Consider the following 24,912-nt stretch of genomic DNA (forward strand, 5'->3'; position numbering starts at 1 on the left):
TCTTCCTTTTCCTCTTCTGTGTTGAAATTCTTGTGTGAGAGTTATAAAATAATAATGATAATAATGATAAGTATTGATTTACAGATTTAGGTCTTGGCAAAGCATAAATGGAAGAAGTGTGTGCCTGGAGGACTCCTAAGTGCTCATGGGAAACCTTCTTTGTTTTGTGTTCATTTTACCATTTATTTATTTTTAAGATTTTATTTATTCATTTGAGAGAGAGAGGGAGAGAGAGGGAGTGGCAGAGGGAGAGGGAGAAGCAGGCTCCCCGCTGAGCTGGGAGCCTGATGTGGGGCTCTATCGCAGGACCCTGAGATCATGACCTGAGCCGAAGGCAGAGGCTTAACCAACTGAGCCACCCAGGTATCCCTGTTTTACCTTCTATTTTTGAATCAACAGAGGGACTTTAAGACCTGGCCCCTCTTTGTGGAGGGGCAGTAGAATATTCACAGCCACTGGTGTTCGAGTTTTCAGAGCTTGATGAAACATCATCTTCTCCCTTTTAACCATTATTTTTCTTGGAAGAGTTTTTTCCCCCTTGTTTGAGAGGGGACAGCTGAAGCCCATTGCGTTGCATGTATAAAACTTCAGAAATGTAACAGAAGTTACAGGTCTATTCAACAACCTTAGTAAAGTACCACAGCTCCATGACCGTCACCGTCACCCCACTGCCACCATCGGTTTCCAAGTTATGTGATGTGTGTGTTTTGACTTGGCAGTGCAGAGGAGGGAGGCTTTGGTGCCTTCCTTGGCATTGGCCCTCCCCACACACTGTGTTTGTGTCTCCTGCTCTGGTTCCTTTTTATGTGTAGCATATCTACGAAGAAATTCATTTAGATGAGTTCCATATTTTTACAACCACTCATAGGGGAAAGTTTGACTTGTCAGGATGTGTCATCCAGGAATAATGTTTGAGCCCCCTAAAACTGTCTTTGTTTCCTATTCCTTGGCAGTCTCTTAATTTCACATAGGAAATCCATCACAATGAGCTTAGAAGAAGTGGAAAACCATCATTTAGGCGGCAGGATGAGAAGGGGATATACATCATCTTTGCTGCTGATGAGTTTATCTTATGGAGGGCATATAATCTACGGCAAAAAGCAGGGACTTTCCAATTATTGTTAGGGAACTGGTATGATTGTAAATGGTCATTGTCTTTTAAATGCAAGTTAAGTTAAGCCAGAAGTCCTAGGAGTTACTCCACAACTCACTTTGCCAAGTTTCCTCCTGATGGACTTTCCCCTTGCAGCCTGCGGGTGTTTTCCTTTTTGCTGAAGTAAGTGTCCGGCTTTTGCCTGGAGGCCCGTCCTCTCTCCTGCCCCCCAGGGTAGGTAGCTGATGGCCGTGAACTGTGACACCTGGGAGTGATCAGCCCTGTTGCCCCCTGCCAGCTTGTCCCCAGCTCCATCATCTGTAAGTCAAGGGGGTCCACCAGTTTTGTACCTTATCAACACTCACGGAAATGCTTTAAGTAATGTTAACATACAAAGATTTTACAGAACCAATAAACTTGGAGGGTGGGTATTTGTGGTTTTCATTAGGTTGCTTTGGGAGGTAGATATGGGGACAAGTGAAGGAATGGACGTTTGTCTTCCATTTACAACGGAATGGGGCATTTTATTTGAAAAGAAAATCTTTAGTGCTTTTAAAAAATCTTTTGGTTGTTTTTCTCACCATGCATACATTTCCTAGCCCTTAACCTCAACCCTTGTCATGTAGTGAGGAAAGTTAGAAAATACTTCATTTCAACTCCTGTGAGGTGTGGGTCTGTGACGAATCAAACCAAAGTGAGGCAATTTCATCATTTATTCTCTAAGCAAACATTTATGGACTCCCTTCTCTGTACACACCACATACCCCCTGCCCTTGCTGCAGTGCTTAAAGCTGACAGGGGGAGCTCAAATGTGCTGGGATGGTGCCTTCAGGGTGGACCCTGTGCTCAGAGCTGACGCTGTGTGGCTGGCGGGGCATTGGTAACTCGGGCTGGGAGTTTCCTTTCCTGAGAAAAATCAGGCACATTATGTTTTCCTTTGCTTTGTGAATTTCCACCTCTAACACGAATCATTGACACTGTTGGCTGAATTATCATTATTGTGTTTAAAGTAAATTGACAGTTTACACAAAAACTTGGTGTGCAGAGTGTAAAAGCTCTCTATCCACACTTCGGGGAACCTAACTCTTTCAGTAAATTTGTCCAGGAAGTATTTTTTGAGCATCTACCCTGTTTTAGGACCTGGGAATAGAGCAGTAAACAAAATAGACAAAAATCTGCCCTCACAGAGTGTCTTCTTTTTTTTTTTTTTAAATTGGGATTAGACAAATAAGGAAAGTAGAATACAGAATGCCAGATGGTGATGGAGGCTGTAGAGAAACAGAAGCAGGGAGAGGGAATGTCATGGGTGGGGGTGGAGAAGCTTCTGGAACATTTGTGGCTGCATGCAGTCCATGTTCCTACACACAGTGGGACACATCCATGATTCACTTGGGTCTTGGGAATGCACAGAATCTAGTTAGAATGGTAATGGTGGACATTCTGGTCCCTGTTTTCCAGAGGAGAGACCTGGGGCCCCCAAGGTGGTGAAGTCACTGTGCTGAATTCACACAGCCAGTACGAGAGAGCCATCTCTAGAAATGGAAGGACTCTCCCGTCTTAATTGCCTCCTCTGAAAACAGAGCCTTCATTAGGGCCTATGCCCTGCTGTCCCAGTACTGTGAGCTTACTTACCCCAGAGCTGTACAGAGAGGGCAGCTGGCCTCCCCCTGCTCCTCCTCCTCAGCCACAGAACATCCTGTAGTCCTTGTCATCTCTTAGCCTCTCAGCTCTGTCCCTGCTCCACCAGAGGAGGGTCCTCCACATTTAGGACATCTTCCATTGAGGATCTGACACATTTAGAAATAGATCAATCCACAGTTTGGTCTTTGTGTTTTTCTTTTGTGTGTAGTGGGGAAATGTGATTTTAAAATGTTTATCATTCCATTGGGGTGGTTTGTTTTCCCCCACATCTTATCAATAAGGGAAATTTGAATAGTTCATGTAGACATGTAGAGCTGGAAAGATTTTTTAGTGTACGTCCTTCGTTTTATAGGTGAAGTTTGTGGGACCCAGAGAAGTGAAGTGACTTTTCTATTATCACACAGCTGCTGAATGGTATAGTGGGGGCTAAAACCTCGATGTGAGCATTTTCTATACCATTATCTTGCAATACAGCGTATTCATTTTTTCCCCTCTGAATGTAGAAGTAATAAGTGCTTTTGAAGAAAATTTGGAAAGTAAGATTTTAGAGAAAAAAAATTCCTAGTAGCCTCACATACCAGAGTTAATCAGCAGTCATATTTTTTTCAGTCTTGTATGTGCATGTTTTTGGGGGCATTTTCTCAGTGTCATTAAAAGTTCTCAAAAAACATAATTTGTGTTGGTTATCTTATTTGCCCTATTTTGGAGGTATACTCTCTTGGCCTTGGGTTTTGCATCTGGCATTACGTTTCATATAATGACCTGTTTGCAGACTTGGCCATCACTCAGCAAACGAGTAGACTGCTGATTGCCATCAAATGGCTTGTTTATTTAACTGGTGTTTGGTGTTTAAATTGCTGTTGTTGTTTCTATTTAAATAGAGTATGAACCTGTTAAAGTGAAGAGCTTTGTATCCCCAACCTTTGCTTGGCTCTCTAGCTCATTTCTCTGAACCTGTTTCCTTATTCTGTGAGTGGGTGATTGTCCCTTGGCTCCTTCTCTGAGTGTTAAACTCTAGGGGCCTCTCCTCAGAAAAAATCACAAACACACACAAAATTTGGAATGTAATTTTAGAGGGTTCATAGACCATTTTCCCCCAAGTTCAGCCTTGGATTCCAGGCTATGAACCACTAGGCTAGATGATAATGCATATTCCATTTCTGTGATCATTTGATTAAATCTCTGATGACAAGAAAAATTGAGGTGAGCATCAGACTTTATATCAGATTTTTTTTTATATTAACTCTGTAAGAGGCCTCAAGGGTCTGATGCAGAAAACCCTTTCCTCTCCCACTTCTACCTGCACCACATCTGTTTCTCTTTTTGTCACTATATTCCTCCTCTGCCGAAACTGTTTATTACTGCACTCCCTGCATTTGTAGCCTCTAATCCTGTTCTCTTCTGTTTTGCTTCTTCTTATGCCTTCTGTGTTTTATATTTTTGTTTTTCTCAGAAGGCCAGATCATTTTCCTGACACCTTTTCTTTTCTTTGGCTAGCAAGCTGACTAATAACAATACACTGTGGAAAATCTTTAGTCATTTGCTCCTTTTTGCAGTTTTTCTTAATAATTTGTACTTACTGTTTCACATTTCCCAGACCAAGAGAAAAGAGCTGATTATTTTGGAGTATATATGTGTATATATACATACACATGTATATACAGTTATTTAATATTTAGATACATGTATTTAATATATATTTAAGTCTCTACCTAAAATTGTGTGTATGTCTCTATATGTATATACTTTATTTAAATATACTTTACATATACTTTAAAGGCATATATATATAAAATTTAAAGCCTCTGCGCTAATATGTATACAAATATATATAATAATATGTTTATTACAAATATATATATTTGCATACATATTATATATAATATATAACATATAATATATGTATTACATATAATACAAATATATATATATCTTTGCCTTCAAAGTTAATTGTTGCCAATTCTGATATGGCAAGAGTCCCTAAGAGTGAAAAATTTTGTTGAGGTAATTGATGTTTATTCCTTGTATGGGTTATTCCTTATATAATTATTAGCTGCAGCAAAATGCAGTTTTAAATTTTATATAATTCATTGCTAAAAACAGTTTTATTTACACTCACACTCTTCAAATGTTCAGTTGTACTGTTTGCAAGTATACCTTTGTCTGAAAAATGTCTAGCAAGTTTTGCAGGATAACATTTTCTTAGCTGGGAGAAAGGGGCATTTTGATTATTAGTAAATGGTCCATTGGGTTTCAGTTTATGAAGAGTTGAATGCTTCTGCCTTAATATGGGCCATTAACAAATGAAAACGTTTGCATGCTTCTACAACTACTAAATTTTACTTTGGAGATAAAGATAAGCAGTGACACAGAACTGACATAAGCATTAAATTGAGCAGACGTGTTTTGAGTGCTTGCAGTCCTTAAGACAGTGGAGATGCAAAGGTGGTTAAGATAGAGTTCCTGCCCTCATGAATTTATAGTCTCATCAAAGAGTGTGACACATACAAACTTCGTAAAAGGTGGACTGTGAATAGCTCCAAAATAGAGGTAAATAAAAGGAATGCCCAGAGGGTTAATGGAAGAGGAGCTAATCAATCCTGGCTAGGAGGACCAAGATGGCATTTAAACTGAGTCTTAAGGCATGTGTAAGAGTCCTGGGTCAGAGGGTCTTAAGCTCCTTGTTTTTCAGAATGTGATGGAATTTCATCTTATAGTGGAAGGGGGAAAATGGGGGCTGTAGAGTCTAAAGTTAGCCTTCCTTACAGTAAAAAATTGCTCTTGGAAAATTCCATAAATTTTCTATACAGATTTCATAAGTAATTTGTGTGAATATTAAATCCTGAGAACTGATGCCCATATACAGAAGCATTCATTCCATCCTTCTTCCCCACAGGGTTTACTCTATTCTGTTTAAACAGTAAAATTCTACATACCTTGAATACATGTTAGTAGGTGTTTTTGTTATTGTAAGAGTTGAACAAGTTAGTGTGTGAAAGAACTTAGGAGCTCAGTAAATGTTGGTGGACTTGAATCCAGAGGTCCAGGAAATACCTTGTTCTTTGAAATGCTGCAAAGGAACCCTTGGCCACCTACTTCCCGTCCTTCTAAGATGGCATTTCCTCTTGTGACTGCTCTGGCCAGATGTCACTCTCATGTCCTCAGATATGGGTCTCACGAACCCTTTAGAGAAACCACATCCTACTTGGAGGTTTAGGTTCTGGAATTAAATACTGTACAATGTGACTCCCATAGACCGGCAGACTTCTGAAGTGTCGGTTGTCCTAAATGAGGAGAGCAGAGCCAGAGCTCTTGACATTGCCTGAGAAGCTGTGGAACAGCAAATCTGGCAATAGTATCTCCATTCCTCTACGTCCTGAAAATTTCCTTCTCTCATAAGTTGGACCCTTTGGAGGTGATAGATTACACGACCATCTTGCTCTCAGAATTGCTTTCCTTTATCCAGGATTTAAGTATAATGCTCTCAGGTGGTGGTGAGAAAGCAGTGTGAACTTTGCTGCTGCATTTCCTGTAAACATGTTGGGAACTAGTACATGAATCAGTCCCTTTTTTTGCAAATCTCTGTGTGAGAAATTAAAAAAAAATTTTTTTCTTGCCTTATAGCTTGGTATGTTTTCTCCTTTTGGTGATATGAATTAGGAAACCTAACCTCTGTCCGTCCTGGCTACCTGGAAGCTCAGAGCCAATTTAAAGTATTTTTCCTTGATTACAAAAGAAATATCAATTCATTGCTAAAATTTTGAAAAATATGGGAAAACTTTAAGAAGAAGATGCCAGGTTTGTGGCATGAACGTAGGGGTTCAAGATCAGTGTTCGAAGGTAGCTATCATAATCAAGCAGTGAACTGGAGAGACCAGTTGATTTGAAATTGCTGAAGCATTTTTTGATGTCTTGTCACAACATGGTTGGTGGAATTGTCATTTTAGATCACACAGCCAAAGTCCAGAATTTAAGATGAGGGCCAATTTCTTCAGCTGGGAATAACGACAGTAACAGTAGTTACCCTTTAAATGAATACCTGTACCTGGCACTGTGCTATGCCATTTTTACCTTTGTACCTCTTCACTAAATTATCTTGATTAAACCCAGACACTGCCTTCACCTTTAGCTGCTGATTAGCAGCTTTTACATATTTTGTTTTTTAGCAGTTGGTATAATTGGAATAGACAACTAGTTCATAGTATCATGGTTAAGAATGTGTACACTGGATCCATATTGCCCCTGCTCACTGTGTTACCTTCTGCACATGTGTAACCCTTCTGTGCACCAGTTTCTGCGTCTGTAAAATGGGGATAACCTGTTACCTCCTTGGTTGTTACAAAGATTATGTAAATTGTCCATGCTGGGCACTTGTAGCGTTCATACAACAGATAACCTTTTAAGCTCCTATTCATTACTTACAGAATGTAAGTAATTTTGACCAAATAAATAGGATAGCATTTCTCTCAAAGTCCTGACCTGCTGGTGACTTAATGAAAATGGGGAATCGAGGCAGAATTGGGCTATTTAGAACTTCTCAAGCCATTTCAGGAAGTTGTTCAAATTGTTGGTTATGCTGTACTTTACTGAGGCTCAGTCTGTTTAGTGTGTGGCTTCAGACTTTCTTGCCTCTGATTTATAGGGTAATTCTTAAGTTTTGATGTAACTGCTACTTCAATTCTGTATTTATGTAACTGAGGCTCTTTGGGTTTTTCTTTTTCTTTTTGGTCCTCTTGTAACTTTATGAAGATAGGCTTTTAAAATTCATATATCATACTGTTTTAGAACCTAGATTTGGCAAGTGAGTTTATATTTACCCTGAAAGATTACCCAAGTTTGAGAAATGGGCTAGTTTAAAAAAAATTATTGTAGAAACTATTAATTTTTTTTCATAGCCTAGTTGAACCCTTGTGACTTATTACACAATTAATAGTCGCACCCTGGATTTCTGGTGTTTGAGTGACAGAAGGGAGAGACACTACCTTATATTTTTACTGTGATCCTTTCAGTATCTCATCCTGGGCTCATTACTGACACACCTGTTGATGGATTTAAAGTAATACTCTGTCTAATAAAAGCATTTACCATGATAGGTAGCATCCCATCAAACTGTTTGATAACCTTGTCTTTCTGGCATAAAACAGTGCTGAGGTCTGCCATGCAGGGAGGGACTGTTTCCTTACACCCACACCCCTGAGGTATAGGCTATGGGACCCCTCATTCTTTGCCCCTCCCTGTTTTGCCCATCAGCCAAGCATTTGGTGCTTAGCTGTAACATGAAGGAAAGCATCCAGAAATTATAGGCATTTTAGAACACCCAGACAACCTAGCTGTCTCTTCAACTCCAGGAGCTTCAGATTTGAAGTAATCAAGAGTCTAACTGTGACTGATTTTCTTTTAAACACTGTACTATTTTGATTCGGCTCCATTTGGCCCATGCCGTGTGGAACAGACACAATGAGGCTGGTCTTTATCAGAGAGACAGTACACTGTGTATTGTACAGTTCGGGTTTGTTTTCCTTTGGCTGGCGTGTGGGAACCTCCCATTCTCCAAGCAGTAGTAACACCCCTGGAGGCTGGCCCTCGCTGGCATGCCCTCCCACCCCACCGGCTCCGTGGACCCAGCCAGCGGGCTGACCACTTGTGCTTGGGAAGCTTCCTCTCTTTGCTCGGGCCAGTGGCATGCTTGTGCCTTGCACGGCCAGGGACTCGCAGCTGTCCCAGTTGCAGACTTTCTGACTTGCGTTTTCAGCCGAGAATGCAGGCTGATAAATGCAGGACAAGTAGTAGAAGTGTCAAGAAGGAGCTGGTGATTGAATCCCCCCAGCAACGCAAGGATGCAGCTCAGGGTGAAGTGGAAGCAGAGGGCCCCGGGCCAGTGCTGGTGAGAGCGGTCGCCCACAGCATTTCTGTGGTCTTCTCCATGAAGTGCTTTCACTGTGTGTGCGTGCAAAGTGTCTTCTGGCAGTCTGGTTTTAAAACTTGCTCTGCCTGTCTCTTGTGAACTCTCCTTTCTTCTCCTATAGATTCACTTTGGTTCCACTTTGATTTTTCTCTGGGTGGAAAGATTGACATTTTGTGGATGAACGTGGTTTCCAGGAGGCTGCTTTGTCTAGAACAACTTTGTATTGTTCAAAGTTATGTCCCACCTAGCTGCAGGGTTGCCAGACAAACCCAGGGAGGCACGTTGCCCTCGCCTTCTGTGGGATTGACAAAGAAGTACTTTGCAAGATGAAAACATTTTTACATGATATATTTATGTTATTGTGAAAATTAAGATGACATTGGGGGGTTTTAAGAAACACGCCTGTTGAAGCTACATGTGTCCTCACTCAATCATTTTAATGGGTTAGCCTTGAACAAAGTAAGAAATAACCTAAACTTTGAGCCAACTGATAGAAACGTTTCCGTTCTTGTCATTAGCTAGCTAAGCTCATAGCAGTTGGGATAAATTCAAAGGGCTCTGGTAGACTTTGTAAGGGAGGAATGTGAAAAATGGTTGTGTTGTTATCATCAATGAGTAGGTTGTGCTTCTCTCTCGGAATTTCTTTAGTACAATAAAGGCACATAATTTTTTAAGCAAACTGCAGAAAACCACGAACATGCACTGCCGAGGGGACAATTGAGCCTTTCAAATGATCTGTTAAAGGGATTGTTAAACTAGTACTTAATGATTTTATATAGTGACTTTTTTTTTTTTTAAACATAGACGTTCAGTTGCTGTTATAAAGTGTTTGGTTAACTAACTTAATTTTCAATTAGTGTCTTTAATAATCTGAACTTAAACTTCCCTATAATGGATTGGATTTGGATTAAATTGTTTTCCTCCGTGATACGTGAGACTGCCTTACATTGTTTTGCCTTTAAAATGATATTGCTAACTGTGAACTGAGAAAGTCTGTAAATATGATGGGTTTTTTCACTGCAGATTTTCATCCGAGTGATTTAGTTTTCTTCCCCCTGGTATATTGTGTAGAGATGTTATTCATTATCTTGGATTCCTTTCTGCTAGCACAATAGTTCATTTATCCATTGAGTAGCTTGAGCCCCTTCCATGCTGTGTAGATTTAACTGGTTAAAGCTCCTAGCTGATGTAACTTAGGATTTCTTGGAGGAAGTTGTGTGGTTTGGGTTCCCTTGTGAATATTCTTAAAAGTCTTTTGTCAGTGTTTCTCCAGATGTGTAAAAATATTTATCCAGAGGCTTAAATATAAAGATGCTGTGATTTTTTTTTTTTTTTTAAATCACACAAGTGACTTTTAAAATATTTCCTTCTTGGGGCACCTGGTTGCTCAGTCTGTAGAGCATGTGACTCTTGATCTCGGGGTCATAATTCGAGCCCCGCACTGGGCATAGAGATTACTTAAAAAAAAATAACAAAAACTTCCTTCTCTTTCTACTGCTCAAAACATCAGCAGCTCATGTCCCAGTTATTTGTTTCAGTCAGTCTCACCCCAGGCAGGTCCATGGGGAGTTCTTTTTCCACTGTCCTGGATGAGGCTGTGCTGGCTGCAGCTGCACCTCGTGGGTCCAGAAGCTGCTGGTGGTGTGGAGAGCTCGGGCTCCGAGCATCGGCAGGGACACATGTGAGAGAAAGGTGAAGGTAGCAGTGACACACTGAGAAGCTTTTTCTTATCTGATAGTGTTTCTTCCACTGGGGGAAGCAGGATGAAAAAGAGCTAATAATGGATAAGAGAAGCAAGGATATTTCAGCAGGGCCTCTGTCCAGGGCAGATCTTACTTGTGATTGTGGCTGCTCACGGCAAATGAGAATTCAGTAAACTGCTTGGAGTACAGCCTTTTTTCCAAGATGATTTTTAAAAAGTATGCCAGCACAGTCATGAGATCTATTTGTTATAGTGCTGTTCCTTATTATTGTCAGCAGCCCAGGTCCTTGGTGAGAGTACATTTGTAACATTTAAATGTAAGTAACTTACTTTATTCAAGAGGTACCATTTTAAAATCACGGTTTTGCTGATTTTAGTTATGTACACAGTCAGTCCTTGGGGGAAATGTTACATAGTTTAGAAAGCATAAAAGTAATGAGTGCGTGTAATAAATATAGTGTGGAAATAGGGAAAAATAAAGTGCCCTTGCCTTTAGTCCGAAAGTGTCCAAAATTAGGTATTTGGTGTATACACTTTCTTTTTTGTTTTGTTTTTATTTTTTTAAAGTAATCTCTATACCCAACGGGGGGCTTGAACTCACAACCCTGAGATCAAGCGTTGCATGCTCTTGTGACTGAGCCAGCGAAGTGCTGCTGGTGTATCGTATATACTTTCAGAGTTTATCCTGTGCATATAAAAATATAACTTACTGTGGTGTGTGTGTTTGGCAAGTGTACTATACTATAGATTTCTGCATTAATTTTCTCCCAGAACATATCAAAAACATCTTTCTTTGTCATCATAGCTAGATTTATGTCATTATTCTTAATGGCTGTATGGTATTCAATTTTATAGCAGTATCGTAATTTGATGGTTATTTAATTTGTTTCCAGTTCTTTGCAGTTAGTACAATGTATGGTCATCGAGAAATGACTTTGAGGGCTGTGGATGACTAACAGTGCACTTACTAGTAACTATAAATATATCTTAAAGTCCTTAATGCAAGTCAGTATTTGTTCTCTAAAACTTTGATCAGAAGTCTCCTTTTGATGCTCTTCTTTGGCAGTCATTTTTCTTTCTCTCCTGCCAGGACAACGGTTAAGGTCTCCCTGAGCAGCAGCTGCTTGTTCTGTGCTAGGTAAAGCCAATGTTTCTTAGAGAAGTATGTGTATGGACATTCTGAAGTTTCAGAGGCTGCAGAGTTCAACTTACAGGCACCCTCATAGGTGGGTCTTGACCCTTCATTTTGACAGTAAGCAGGGGAGGCCGTGCATGGCGAAACTTCTCCATGCCCATCCAGGCTCACTGCCAACCCCATTGAAAAATGACTTTGTGGGCTGTGAATGACTAACAGGGGAACAATCAGGATATTGTTGACGTCTACAGGTTAGTTACCCTGCTTACATTTGAATACCTATTTTTGCCCCCCAAACTCTAAATTCCTGGAAATAATTTATTCTAATTGTTATTTCTCAGCAATTTAGAGGAACAAGGTGTGGCCTCAGAGTCAGGAATGGCTGGGGTAGCTATCCTTTGTGTTGCCCTTTCATTGGGTTATTTTCAAGAGGCATCCGAGGACTGTAGTACAGGTCTGATTTGGGGAATTTGGAAGGTTGAAAGATGTGAAGATAAAGAAGAGCTGAATTTTCATGTGTTAGATATACTCATTAGGTATTTTTTGAAAGGTTTCTTTTGAGAGAGAGAGAGAGTGCGCACGTGTGCCAGTGAGTGTGAGCGGGGGCAGGGGAAAGGGAGAGAGAATCTCAAGCAGACTCCCTGCTGATCATTAGCCAGAGGCAGGGGCTTGATCTCACGACCCTGAGATCATGACCCCTGCCAAGATCAAGAGTTGGACACTTAACCCCCGAGCCACCCAGGCACCCCGAAAAGTTTCTTTTTCGAGACACCTTTTCTCCTTGCTGTTTTTCTGGGATTTTCAAGTGGTAAAAACTGAGTCTGAGTTCTGATTTTGATATTTTGAATGAACACATGATTAGCTAAAGGGTCCCATGAGAGGTAGCGCCTGTGGCAATGTAGTCATGGTGGGAGACCCGGCTTCTGGTGGGACAAGTGTCAGTGCTGCCTGGGAAAACCTTTTCTCTCCCTGAAGTTCTGTTTGCTCTAGAAATAGACAAAAGAAGTGAATTAAGACACAGACCCTGAAGTATAAGGTTATGGGCAATGATCATGTGGTTGTGTATATCCTATAAAACTTTAGATGACTGTGATTGAGTTAATTAAATTATGCTTATAAAGCCCTTTGGTCCCGCAGGTTTTCTGGCATCCCTATAGACATCTTTAGAAATAATTAATGATGTTAATTACATTGGGATATTTAATAAGTAGTTTTGTTTTGTTTTGTTTTGTTTTTAAAATACTGAGTGGTGAAGGAAAGTTCTTGTAAGCTTTCTGTAGTGACATATTCCCAGGTGATAACACCAGGAAAGTTTACTTATTCAGGGCCATAAGCCTTCATTATGCTTGTTGATTTTCCCCCTTGATTTGTTTATTTGTTTTTTCATTCAACCCACATTTATAAGCACTGAGATTTGCCAGACTTACACTTACTAACACCCTTCCTCTCCTCAAGCCGCTAGGTCTGGCTAATGAGGGGCTCCCACATGGTATTTATTAGGCACAGTGAGTGCTAATCTCATCCATTCTTTTCCACTTAGGCAGACAACACTTAAATTATCATCAGTTCCAGCAAGGGCATGTTCTTGAATTTTTAGCGTCCAAAGTAGGCCCAGTTCTGCTTTACAGAAGGCACAAGGGCCCCTGACCGTCCATATGAACAGTCTGCATGAATGAGTCCCCCAAAGGTGCACACATTTTTGTGGTGCTGTCAGTGGAAGGAATCTTTGGGGAGTGCACGCTTAGATAAGTCGGGGTGAATTGACTAGCCTTGCAGGCGTGGAAAACTGTCCCGGAGAAGGGACTTCCACAGCCGTGTCACTACCCATTACAACCCAGAGCCACTTTCTGGGATTCTTGCTTCTGTAGAACACGAAAACCCACCCAGCTCCAGTGTGCTGCTTTCTCCTCTCGTTGATCAACAGGGAGGCAGAAGGGCTGATCACTGTTTGTTTGTTTGTTTGTTTGTTTTTTTGACAAGGTAATGCAAATTGCTTTGTTTTTTTGGAGTAATAACAAAAATATTTATATAGTGCCTCACTCTGTGCCAGACACTGTCTTAAGCCTGTTAAACAGGTTATTTCAATTCTCACAGTTCTAGGAGGCAAGTGCTATTATTGTTTCCCTTTTTACAAATGAGGACACAGTACAGAGAGGTTAGGTAACTTGGTAAAAGTTACATCTTTAGTATGTGGCAGAGCCAGGGATTTTTGGCTTCCAGTCAGATTTCCCAAAATCCATACCTGGACACTTAACATATAGTTCATGAACAAATACGAACATATTTGCTTGGGCTTAGCATTGGTATTACAAAGACGAAAAAGAAAGGTTGAAAAACTCCTTGCCCTTTAAAAATTTAGAAATTTTTAGAGAAAGACCAACTTATAAGTGACAGAACAGCAGTGGTTGAGTAGCATAGACAGAGGGATGGCTTTGCCTGAGGAGTTGGAAATACGAACAAAAGAGGATTCATCGGGACTGGGAGTCTTTCTTACTTTGGGTGTCACATTTTATCATCTTCCCAGGAGGTTATATAGGAGTATGGGTTGATGGAATAGCTCAGAATCTGGAGACCTCTTATTTTCTTCCCTAGATTTATTTTTTAATGAATTTACAGCATGATCCAGGATAACCCTGAAATGCTTATTCCCTAACCAGTAACACGGGCACATTGGTCCCTGTTGTGTTTAGAGGAGGCTGCTGTTTGCTCTACGTGCTCTTAGGTAATGGCGAAGTAAGAGGCCCCTGAACTATGTCACAGGTAGCAGGTGGCGTGGGCGGTCTAACAGAAATCCCTTTGGAGACCAGAGACATATTTTTGGTCCCAGATCTGCCTTGCAATCCCTGCTGATCCTCACCCTTCCCTCCCTTCCACTGCCCCAGCCCTGGCTTCAGTAGTGTTCTCATCCCTGCTGATCATCACCTTTCCCTCCCCTCCCCTCCCCCAGCCCTGGCTTCAGTAGTTTTCTCATTTGTAAAATGAGAAGCATGTAGTAAATAATCTCTAAGTTCTCTTCTGGGGCTAAAACTCCATGGTTCAGGGTTATTAGCTTTGATCCCAGAATAACCTGCGATGGAGTCAGGTCAAGACCCTGGAGTTTTAGTTTCAGGTTCTATGTTTAGTTTATTCACAATCTTTTGGGTTTTGAGTTGTAAGAGCTACAAAACAGGGGATATTGGATTGCCACCCAATGTAATGAGTAAGGTGAGTGAAGTGGGTTGGCCAGCCTGGAAATAAATAAAAGTGGCAGCAGAATTTGGAGTTAGCAGGGAGAACTATGCAGGAGATTCACAAAGGCCTGACAAGCCTACAGATGACATATCACTCTGAGTATAATTTTAGAACCAAGAAGGCTTGGAAATTATAGTTTATCCTCAACCTTCCAGAAGTTTGAAATATCCCTGTAATGTTATATAGCTAGTTCTAAGTTTCTCTTAGAGTAACATTTTGAGGCTTTAGAAGTTTTGTTTTGTTTTTTTTTTTAAGATTTTACTTATTTGACAGAGATAGAGAGAGAGCACAAGTAGGCAGAGTGGCAGGCAGAGGGAGAGGGAGAAGCAGGCTCTCCACCGAGCAGGGAGCCGGACGTGGGGCTCGATCCCAGGACCCCAGGATCATGACCTGAGCCGAAGGCAGCCGCTTAACCGACTGAGCCACCCAGGCGCCCCAAGGCTTTAGAAGTTTTAATACTCACTTACTTTCCAGACAAGAGTAGGTACCACCTACCAGTGGATCTCTGAGGGTTTGGCCAAGTTCTTGGAGAGGAGCCAGGCCATAGTTCTGTTTTGGGATCTCCTTGCTGTGGAGAGTTGTCACTACCAAGGGAGAAGCAGAAGTGACTGATGCAAGGAGCCCTATACTCAGTCATGAGACCTGGGTCCTGTGTCTTTTAAACCTACTTGACATTTCCAAGCCAAGATTGCGTTTCTATCAGATGGAGATAGTGGTAGTGACTGCCCTCTAGACATCTCATCTCCAAAGGTTATCTAGACTGCCCCGGTCAACTTACCACAGTGAATCTTCCTTGCTCTGAGCTGTGCTCCAGCGCGCTGCCAGACTGCTGGTTCCCAAACACAGATAAAGTCCTTTTCTAACTTTTGCTTTGCAGAGAAGGCAAAGCATGGCTTATCTGATCCTTGGAGGCCAGCCCTGAACTGGCTTGCTGGCCTCATCTCCCGCACCTTCCCAAATGCATCCTGACCAGGCCCTGTATTGTTTGCCTGAGGGCACTTTCCTACCTGGCACAGCTCTTCCTGTGCCTGGCATGCTTCACTGCCAGACCATTCCTGTCTGCCCTTCAAGTCCCAGCTCACATGCGAGCTCCTCCAAGAAGCCCTTTGAAACCCTCTGCCCACATTTTCCCACAGGCCCTATGCTCCTGTGGCCCATCATGGCATCGTTATTCTAGCACATTCAGTTATTACACAGCTCTGCTGTTTTTTTAGCTAAGGCTTATATTCCAGCTTCCTTCACTAATGGGAGGGGCCTTATGCCCCAGTGGGAACCGTGAGTGGTTTTGTGTTCTTTGTATTCCGTCTCTGACATAACATCAGTGCTCCCCCCCCCACCCCTTTTGTTCTTTCTGGCATGGTCCTGGTCGCTCTTTGAGGAATGTATTGGCAAAGAATGGGCTGCAGAAAGGGCTTTCCAGGAGAGACTGGGTCTGTGGATTCCTCCTCAGTCTTTCCGCTCCCCCCTCAAAGTTTCAGCCACCGATACCCAAATGAGTTGAATGGCCAAAAGTAAAAAGGGGCGCATCTAGAGGAAGCTACTTGACTAAATAGGGTGTGGGTATTATACCCTGAAACTCCCTGTGCTTCTGTTATTTTTGATCTAAAATGCTAAGCAGCATTTTATGTGAGTACTTACTTGAGTACAGAAGTGCAGACTTAGGTGAACAAAGTCAAAACCCTTTTCTCTCCCTCTTACCCAGTACCCTTTTGTTACCTGTACCACTTCTTGTCAGCTCTTCACCTTCTATGGTTGTAGTACATTTGGAAAAAATCATTGTGTGGCCTTAATACCAGCCTTCCATGACTATATGTGGAAAAGGTAATGGAGACCCATAAGGTGCAGGGCAAGGAAGATACCTCTTCCGGGGGGAGAAAGATAGGAAAGATGGGAAACGCCAAACAGTGCAGGTTGCCTCCTGTACTTGACCAAGACTAGACCTGTTTTGTCTCTAATGTGGGATGGGAGTTTTTCCAAAATCCGTCTTGTCCCCCCAAGTAACGGTTTCAGGAAGTGCTTTGTCCTTTATTTTGCCTTGAGGTTTAAAGAATTACCTGTATGTTAAAGTTTCATACAGTCTGTGATAGCACTGTTTAATAGAAATACAGCATGAGCTACATACATAATTTAAAAATGTTTGGTAGCCAAATTAAAATAAAAAGAAATAGGTGTAATTAATTTTAATAATTAATTTTAACCCATTATTGCCAAAATATTATTTCAGCATTTAATCCTTAAAGAAATATCAAGGCATTGTATATTCTTTTATTCCTACTAAATCTTTGAAATTTTATGCCTATAGCGTTTCTGAATTCAGAATAGCCACATGTGGCTGGTGGCTACTGTATTGAACAATGCAGATCTGTAGACTTATGTATTCTGTCGCTTATACACCTCAAACCAGAAGGTTGTTGTTTGAGGGGGGTGAGTCATTGGATTGGGTACCATATTTGTGACACTGTGGAGGAAAAATGCATGCTTTAAGTGTAAAGTTGGGCTTTCCTCATAAAGATGATCCTTAAACTGTTTATTGGTAAAGTATATTAAATACTACCTAATGACATTAATATATGTCCCAGCATTCAAACCTGGCTCTTCAGGAAGATTTAGTATTTGGGGTATGATTTTAAATATTCTTGAGACTGAAAACGAGTGTTTTTCATGAAAGGACTCTCTGCCTTTTCTCTCTCCCTCGGTGAGATCATGGAGCTGGGGGCAGTTCAATGCCCAGAATTGGGCAGGACGCCTCAGACTTCTGTCCTCCCTGGAGATGTGGCAGCTGAAGCATCACAGTGTGGAGTGGTGCTATGCAGTTGTCAAACAAAGGGAAGTGGAGACATTGGGGAGGCATTTCCTGTTCTAGAACTTTGACGTTCCATTGTGCTTATTGCAGGTGGGTTATAGGAAGGGTCCTGGGCTTGGAGCCAGGAAATCCAGTGGTCACCATCTGTGTGACCTTCACTAATTTATGTAGCCCCTCTGAGCTTCAGTTTCCTCATCTATGAAAGGCTGATGATACTTAAACAGATTTGGGGGGAGGTTTCGTGAGATAATGTGTGTCTGATCCAGCAAAGGCATGTGTGTGTTGTAGGCACTAAAGTTTTCTTGTGTCCAAATGACACAACTTTGTATGATCCCCATGACCACCATTTCATTCCTGCTCTGAACAGGCACCGTATGTCGAAACTTTTCAATAACCGTGTGATGATGATAGAGAACTTGTTACTTTTCCCATTTTCTGATGTAGATATGGGGATTTAGTAACTTGCCCCAAGGCCACAGAGCCAATAAGCAGTTGGAGCTAGGATTTCCTGAAAATACTTTTTAAATATGAAATTCTCAAACATACACAAAAGTAAACTAGTAGAGGGTTTCTCAAACTTGGTTGAGTATCAGAATCACCTGGCTTTGTTAAAAACCCAGATTGCTAGGCTCCACCCCCAAAATATCTGATTCTGGAGGTCTGGGATGAATTTGCATTTCTAACGACTGCACCTTGAGAACCCTTGGACTGGTATAATGAACTCGCATCTGCCTGTCACTGCCTCCACAATGGTAAATGTTTTTGGGACCAGGATTTTAATCCTAACTCCTCACAGCTGCCTTTAGCTGGTCCCCGAACAGCCTTTCTGGTGATGAGGTATGCAGAAACTCTTATGAGAACCAAATATGTGTTATGAATATTCCCTCCCCTGCTCCCATGCCCTGCTTCCATCTTCAAATAAGTAGCTTAAAGCTGTTTTGAAATCTGAATATATTGGGCCTTTTAGAGCCTTTTAGCTTAATTACTCGACCTCTTCATTTCAGAGTTCCAAAAATAGCTTTTACTGACATAGGAAGAATTAAGACTTTCAAGAGAAATTCTGGAAAGAAAAATTGTTGGCTGGAAAAGGATCAGCCAACAACAGTACAGATTTAAGATAGAATTATTTATACAGTTACCATGGTGCATCTTTTTCTTTTTTGCTTTCATTATTGCTTTATACTTGTGCAAAAATGGCAGGCAGAATTGGAAGCTGGGATGGATGTGTGAGAGGCACATGCTGAGCCTGCCCCCCAGGCTCTCGGTCTGTTCTCTCTCTCTCTCTCTCTCTCCTCTGGTATACCCTCCTTTGCCTCTCTTATCCCACGCCCCATGTCAAGGGAGAAGAACTTCAGATCTTTGCAAGGACGGGGTTTTCATTAATTAGTATTATCTTTTTTACCTCAGTTTGCATTGTTTTCATGTCTCTTATACCATTTTCTAGATGTTATTGATTTGACAGTTTTCACAGTCTTTAATTCTGTTTATTTTAGTAATGGGATAATAATTTTTGGAAAACCACAGTTATTTATAAAACTGACAAATACAAAACCCAGACTCTTTTCCTTCCATCAAACTGATGTTGAGTGTCCAAGTTTTGCTAATGCTGACATGCCTAATTAAATAAAATCTTCATTTAGTGAGAAGTCCTCTCATTTGAGTGCTTTTTTTAGTGCTGTATAAAAAGGGAATTCAACATCTTATCAGTGTTTATAATATAAAGAACTGTATTCACAAGTGTGTCATTCTTTTAGCCTGCTCTGAGGATAGCACCACACTTCAGTGTGAGAAATCTATTTAGATGTCTGAGACTTTGGTGTCCGCTATGCATTCTTCTAAACATTCGCCAGTTAATTAACCATATGGGAATGCTCAGGTTTGAGCTTGCTTCACAGTCCAAGGTTAGATAAGGTCCTCTTTTCCTCCAGTTTTTTGTATCGCCTGCTTGTGCACACTGTTATTGAAAGTGCAAAAATCAAAATGGAGAGGCCGAGGGGAAGAGCATAGAGCAGGGGTCGGGAGACCTAGGAACCAGGCCCAGGCTTGCCGGCAACACCCCCCAGGCCTGGGGACAGTCATGTAACTCCCACGGTCCTGGGTTTTCCTATCTGTAAAAACGAGAGGGCTAGACCAGATAATCTCAGCTTCCGATGTTTGCAAATCGTAGTTCTAATGTTACCGGACCTCCTGCTCCTTTTAAACAAGCATGCTTCTCAACAGCTGCTGAGGCCATTGTTCCGGCACACACTGATGAACCCTCTGGAGAAGAACATGTACTACCGAAGGGGATGTGATCATGTTTTGATCTCCTAAGTTTTAATGTCCTGGGTCGAGGGAGGAAGAGCACGTCTATGACGAGGCAGTGGGAGGTTGCTTTCCAGGGTGAGAATGGCACGGGACCTAGTTCTGTACTGCTCAGCCCCCTTCTTCCTGCACCACTTTGCTTCCTCAGGGCTGTCGCAGTGCGGCGCACGTGCCACTCTAGCCTCCTCTTCCAGTGCAGGCTGTAGTCCAGGGGTGGCTCAGAAACGCGCGGGCTCCCCAGGCCAGCCAGTCATTGGTACCTCCTCGTACCTCCTCAAACAGAGGCCATTCAAATCGCTTACTGTTTATTTATGTATTGTTTGTTTGTTTGTTTGTTTGTAGGCTCTGTGCCCAGCACGGAGCCCAACTCGGGGCTTGAACTCACAGCCCCAAGGTCAAGACCTAAGCTGAGTTCAAGAGTCAGACATTCAACCAACCGAGCCACTCCAGCGCCCCAGTTGTTTACTATTTTATTTTTTACTTTTTCCCTATTTATTTATTTATTTATTTATTTATTTATTCTATTCAGTTAGCCACTGTATAGTACATCATTATTTTTGTTGTAGTGCTCAGTGATTCATTATGAGAGACTGAGGGTTGCCTAGGGCAGAGATGGGGCAGGGACTGTTGAGCCGTTCCTCTCCCAACTCCAGCGTGGCCCACCAGTCCAGAGAAAGCAGGGTCCTACAGTTGAGCATTCTTTGTTTCTCCAGCATGTCCATTCCAGAGCCCCAGTGCTCACCTCGGGTAGCTTATTCACGTGCTCTTGGCAGCCACATAGAGTACCCTTTCAGAAAGGGGTTCTCATAAATGTTGTTTTCTCTCTCACGCTGGATTTCCAGAGATGCTGTAGCACCCCTAGAGACTGAGCCCTTGGCCTGCTGGCACCCCATCCCCTTTACGCAGCTCTGCCCCAGCTATCCTGAACTGTTCGCTGCTTCCGGAACTCACGGTGCTGAGAGGAGAATTTATCCAGAAGCTAAGGATTCTTTCTTTAGTTTCAGGATTCCTTCCAGGGCCCTGGGAGGGCCTCCAGCAACTTTAACTTTATAGTCAAAATTTTGTATTTTTTTTTAACCCCTTCCCCTTCCAGATATGCAAATGTCAGCCCCACAAAATCTGGTTCCCATCCAGGAACATGTTCTTTGGTGTCTCCATTTTCTCTGCAAGGAATCCCCAGTCCACCCTGAATCCTGGCTGACTCGTTCCTCTCTTAGACTTGGCTCTGCAGTACCCCACATTGTCAGGTTTCATCCCTCATCCAACATGTATTCATCGGATGCCTACACTATGCCAAGCCTTGTTCTAGATGCTGAGGGAGCAGTAAATAAAATGGAAATCTTTGCTTCTTTGGAGCTTGTAATCTTACTGGGCGGGGGTGGGGTGGGGTGGGGGGGTGGAAGCAGGTTCATTCTAGGCGGGGACAGATGCCACTCCTAGGTTCCCACCGCTGTCAGTCATTCTGCTCTTACCGTTCACACATCTGTCTGTCTCCCCTCTGGACTGTGAGTTGGCTAGAGTGGGGGCTGTGTCCTTGTTATCTTGGCATCACAGTGCATATGAACAGGCTCAGTAGAAGTCTTCGGAGAGAAGGAACACATAGCTGCTAATGACATTTGCATGCGAGGAAGGGATGCAGCTGCTAATTTCCTGTGCCCACCCTAAATATAGGAAAATGAGGATTCTCCCTTCAGATTTAACCGCTTAAATTCCGGGTGGGAGTATGTAGTGAGAGCCGTGTATAAGACAGGAGCAACAGGAAGGCTCATTGGGCCACCCTGATTAACCTCTGGCTTCAGAGGACCCTTCCTTCTTGTTGCAAGCTGCATTGTCCCCTCCCCCAGCGACGGTGCTGGGGTCCTGTTGGCAACTTCAAGAAGTACACCATTTTGAAAATGGACTAAGTTCCATGAGGAATTTTTATCTCGGCCGATCAAGTAGCTTTTATAGTCATGCAGAAAAATCAAGGAAGTTTTAAATTCTTTATAAGCAGAAACAATAAATTTCTCGTTTCTTAAAATAGAATGCTCCAAGAGTTGCTGTTTCCTCAGTTTGCTATTTCAAGAAGTGGTATTCAGGATTTGAGCTTGTGTTAACATTTAATTATGAGAGACACAAAGTCCAGAAATGACTAGAAAGTTCACAGGAAGCTATCCTGTCAGAGAGAAAAGCAGTGACATCAGTAAGCCTTTCTGCTGAGCTCTTCCCGTGGTTTTTGAAGCTTCATACGTGACTGGCCAGAATTGAGCTCATTTGTGGGCCTCTGCTCTCCAGCTATGCTGGATTCCAGAGGAATCTCATTTTCCTGGCACAGGCAGGATTCCCTAGCTTCTCTTTGCCTGTGGATCTGGAATTTCAATCTGCATGGATGTTGGGCAGCCAGACCCACAGCAACAAGTGGTGGAGGAAGGAGTGAGGTCGGAGAACCTCAAAGGGAGGTTAGTGGGGAGGGCACTGTGGATCATGCCTCTTGGCACCTGTGACAGCCACAGGGTCACCGGGGTTCACCATGCTGCCCCTGCTTTGACCAGTGGATGGGGACTGGTGGGGCCGTGATATCAGGGGCTCACCTGTACCCATGTTGTTCCTTAAGATGCACCTCCTTCTTCCCGCTGTCCTGATCACATGGGCCTGGCTTCAGGCCTTGCCTGTGGATCTCTGGCCAGGAAGCCAAGGTTTTGATTCATTGTTATGAAAATGTCTGTGGGCGCTGGGCCTCCCAACCTCCCCAGTAGAGTCTGCCTCCACTCTCACCCCACATAACCAGCTGTGAGCAGCGCAGCATGGGGCTCACTCTCGCCTCCTCTGGAATCTTCAGTCCTGCTGCTCTCCTGGCCGTGCCCTAGGGGAGTGGGTCTAAAGTGCTTCTGTATACACCCTGACCCCCCAACTGTTGTTCTTCTCTGTCCTGCCTGACACAGACTTCATCAATACTCTCTTCAGTTTTTAATGTAAGCATCTATTTATATTTATTTTGGGCTAAGTCCCTGAATTCCAGTGTCATCTCTGTTAGTATACAGTTTCCTCTGTTTGGCCTTTTGTGTTCCCTTCTTTGTGCATGCCCCTACCATTGTTGTCTGTTTTATTTTATATGTTCTTGGAGGGTACAGGAAAGTTTTTGTAAACAGATTGGTAAAATTGAATGTATGTGTAACAGTCATCACTCCCCTCCCTCACCAAAAAAAAAATCACTGTCATGCAAGCAACACATTTAATAATAATAATGCTTGAAATAGTAATATAACAGCTGTAGTTATCATGTGCTTACCGTTTTCCAGGCTCTATCAGGCATTTTACTTGCATGCACTCCACGGAGCCTGGTAACAGCCCCGTACAACTGTGCAGCTCAGCTTTCTTAATACCGTGCTGTACTGCCTTCGATTTGATCCACACCTGTGGGCTATCTCTGGCCCCACCAGAGCAGATCCAGGTTTTGTGAGTGATGAAGCTTAGAAGGTGGGGGGCCTTGTCTAAAAAGGTAATTCAAAACTATAAATACAAAAGGAGGCATGGAAGTTAATACTTTATTTAGAATTTGAAAAGAAATCACAACAAATTACAAATTTTAAAAAAGCTAACTCAAACCGTAAACATCAGAAATACAGGAGAACAACATTTTTATAATTTTACAATATTTAATACAACATTTTACAATAAATCTCTTGGTATACCTCAGTAATACTTTCTTCCCTACATTTTTTGGTTTCATACTATTATTACCTCTTCATATGATCATGGCTTGATGTGATGACTCTGTAATGCAAGGATAGATCATTTCATCTTTCCTGTAGCATTAGTCAACATCTGTATTTTATTAATCATAGTTTAGGAAAGTGTCCTCTAGTTTTATAATGTTTGGTAGCATCACATAAATTTTTAGGACTGAAAAAGACCTCTGTTAGGTTTCTTTCATATATGAGCTGAATAATTTTGGGGCATTCTCAGATTGTGCAATAATTAACTTCAAATATCCCCCAAGTAGTCCTGGGGCCAAACCCCTTGAGATATACCTGTATTGCAACATGGCCCCTGATGCTTCATGTGACATGAGTCATGACATTGGGTGGACTGACACAGTGGCCATGGTCACTTCGGATCTTCCTAAGAAGCCAAGATGCCAAGCAGCAACTGAACTCTACACAGACATGGGGCTTGGGCAGGGGTCGATGCAAGTGATGGACACCAAGCTTTGTGCACAGTCACTGTGTCTCTGGGCTCTGGGCTAGATGCTGGGGGTGGGGTGGGGTGGGCAGAGAGAAGGAGACCCAGCCCTGTCCCAAGACACTAATAGTCAAGGACATGGCTGAATGAACTGCACTCTAGGACTACTGCTAAGCGGGTGGGTGTGTGTGTGTGTGTGTGTGTGTGTGTGTGTGTGTCCCTGTCAGAGAAGGGAAAGACTAGTGTGTGTGTGTGTGTGTGTGTGTGTGTGTGTGTGTGTGTGTGTGTCCCTGTCAGAGAAGGGAAAGACTATCTCTAATGGGTTGAGGGAGGTGCGCCGCTGATATAGGGCTAAGTACCGTGTCCTGGGGCTAGAGCAACTCTTGCTTTCACTCCCTTGGCATATTTACCTGTGGGAGATTTGTTTTTTAGAGGAAGGATTCTGCTAAAATAGGACATTTGTCGTCAGCCTGCAGGGATGTAGGCTTGTGACAGGTGCAGAGGTGTGAGCGAGTGACAGGAGCAGGCTTGTGTCAGAAGCGGAGCCACATTGCTTCTGTCCTGGTGCTGGGGTTAGAGACACAGCTGCCTCCATAGGAGGGCTGCATGTTGGTTAAGGAGTTCAGAACTTTGCGCACTTGAAGAGTTCCCACTCTTCCTTCAGCACCTTGAGGCATCACTTCCGTGGTGAGGTGAGGAAATGTCCCAGCCCATGGGTGGCACTTGGCTCAGCCTCCTCCTTTAGCTCTGCATTTAACTTCCACCAGCACCTTTCGCTATATTGAATTAAATGTTTCCGAGCCACCCTCTTCCACTGTCCAGAAGGTCCTCAGCTCAGTTCCATGGCTAGTCTCCAAGGAGTGACAGCCCTCCCCCAGAACTGTGTATAGAATTTTAGAAAGGAATATGTATACACACTTTTGGGTTGAGTGGGCCT

The 24,912-nt window shown here is 42.6% G+C and overlaps 1 protein-coding gene across 28 annotated transcripts in view; it reads left to right on the plus strand.

Annotated features, from left to right (window-relative positions):
• DOCK9 (dedicator of cytokinesis 9) overlaps positions 1-24,912 on the plus strand; it is a 283,449-nt gene that overhangs the window by 93,189 nt on the left and 165,348 nt on the right. For 7 of the 28 annotated variants that reach the window (XM_027590624.1, XM_027590628.1, XM_027590632.1 and 4 more), the window contains exon 1: positions 8,493-8,618. The exons of 20 other annotated variants lie outside the window; for them this stretch is intronic. In XM_027590624.1, the coding sequence (XP_027446425.1) occupies positions 8,493-8,618 (126 nt within the window). Of the gene's footprint in view, positions 1-8,348; positions 8,619-24,912 lie in introns of those variants that run through there. One more of the 28 variants, XM_027590616.1, reaches the window with a different exon arrangement.

The sequence above is a fragment of the Zalophus californianus genome, chromosome 3 (assembly GCF_009762305.2).
Source record: "Zalophus californianus isolate mZalCal1 chromosome 3, mZalCal1.pri.v2, whole genome shotgun sequence".
Classification (NCBI taxonomy): Eukaryota; Metazoa; Chordata; class Mammalia; order Carnivora; family Otariidae; genus Zalophus; species Zalophus californianus.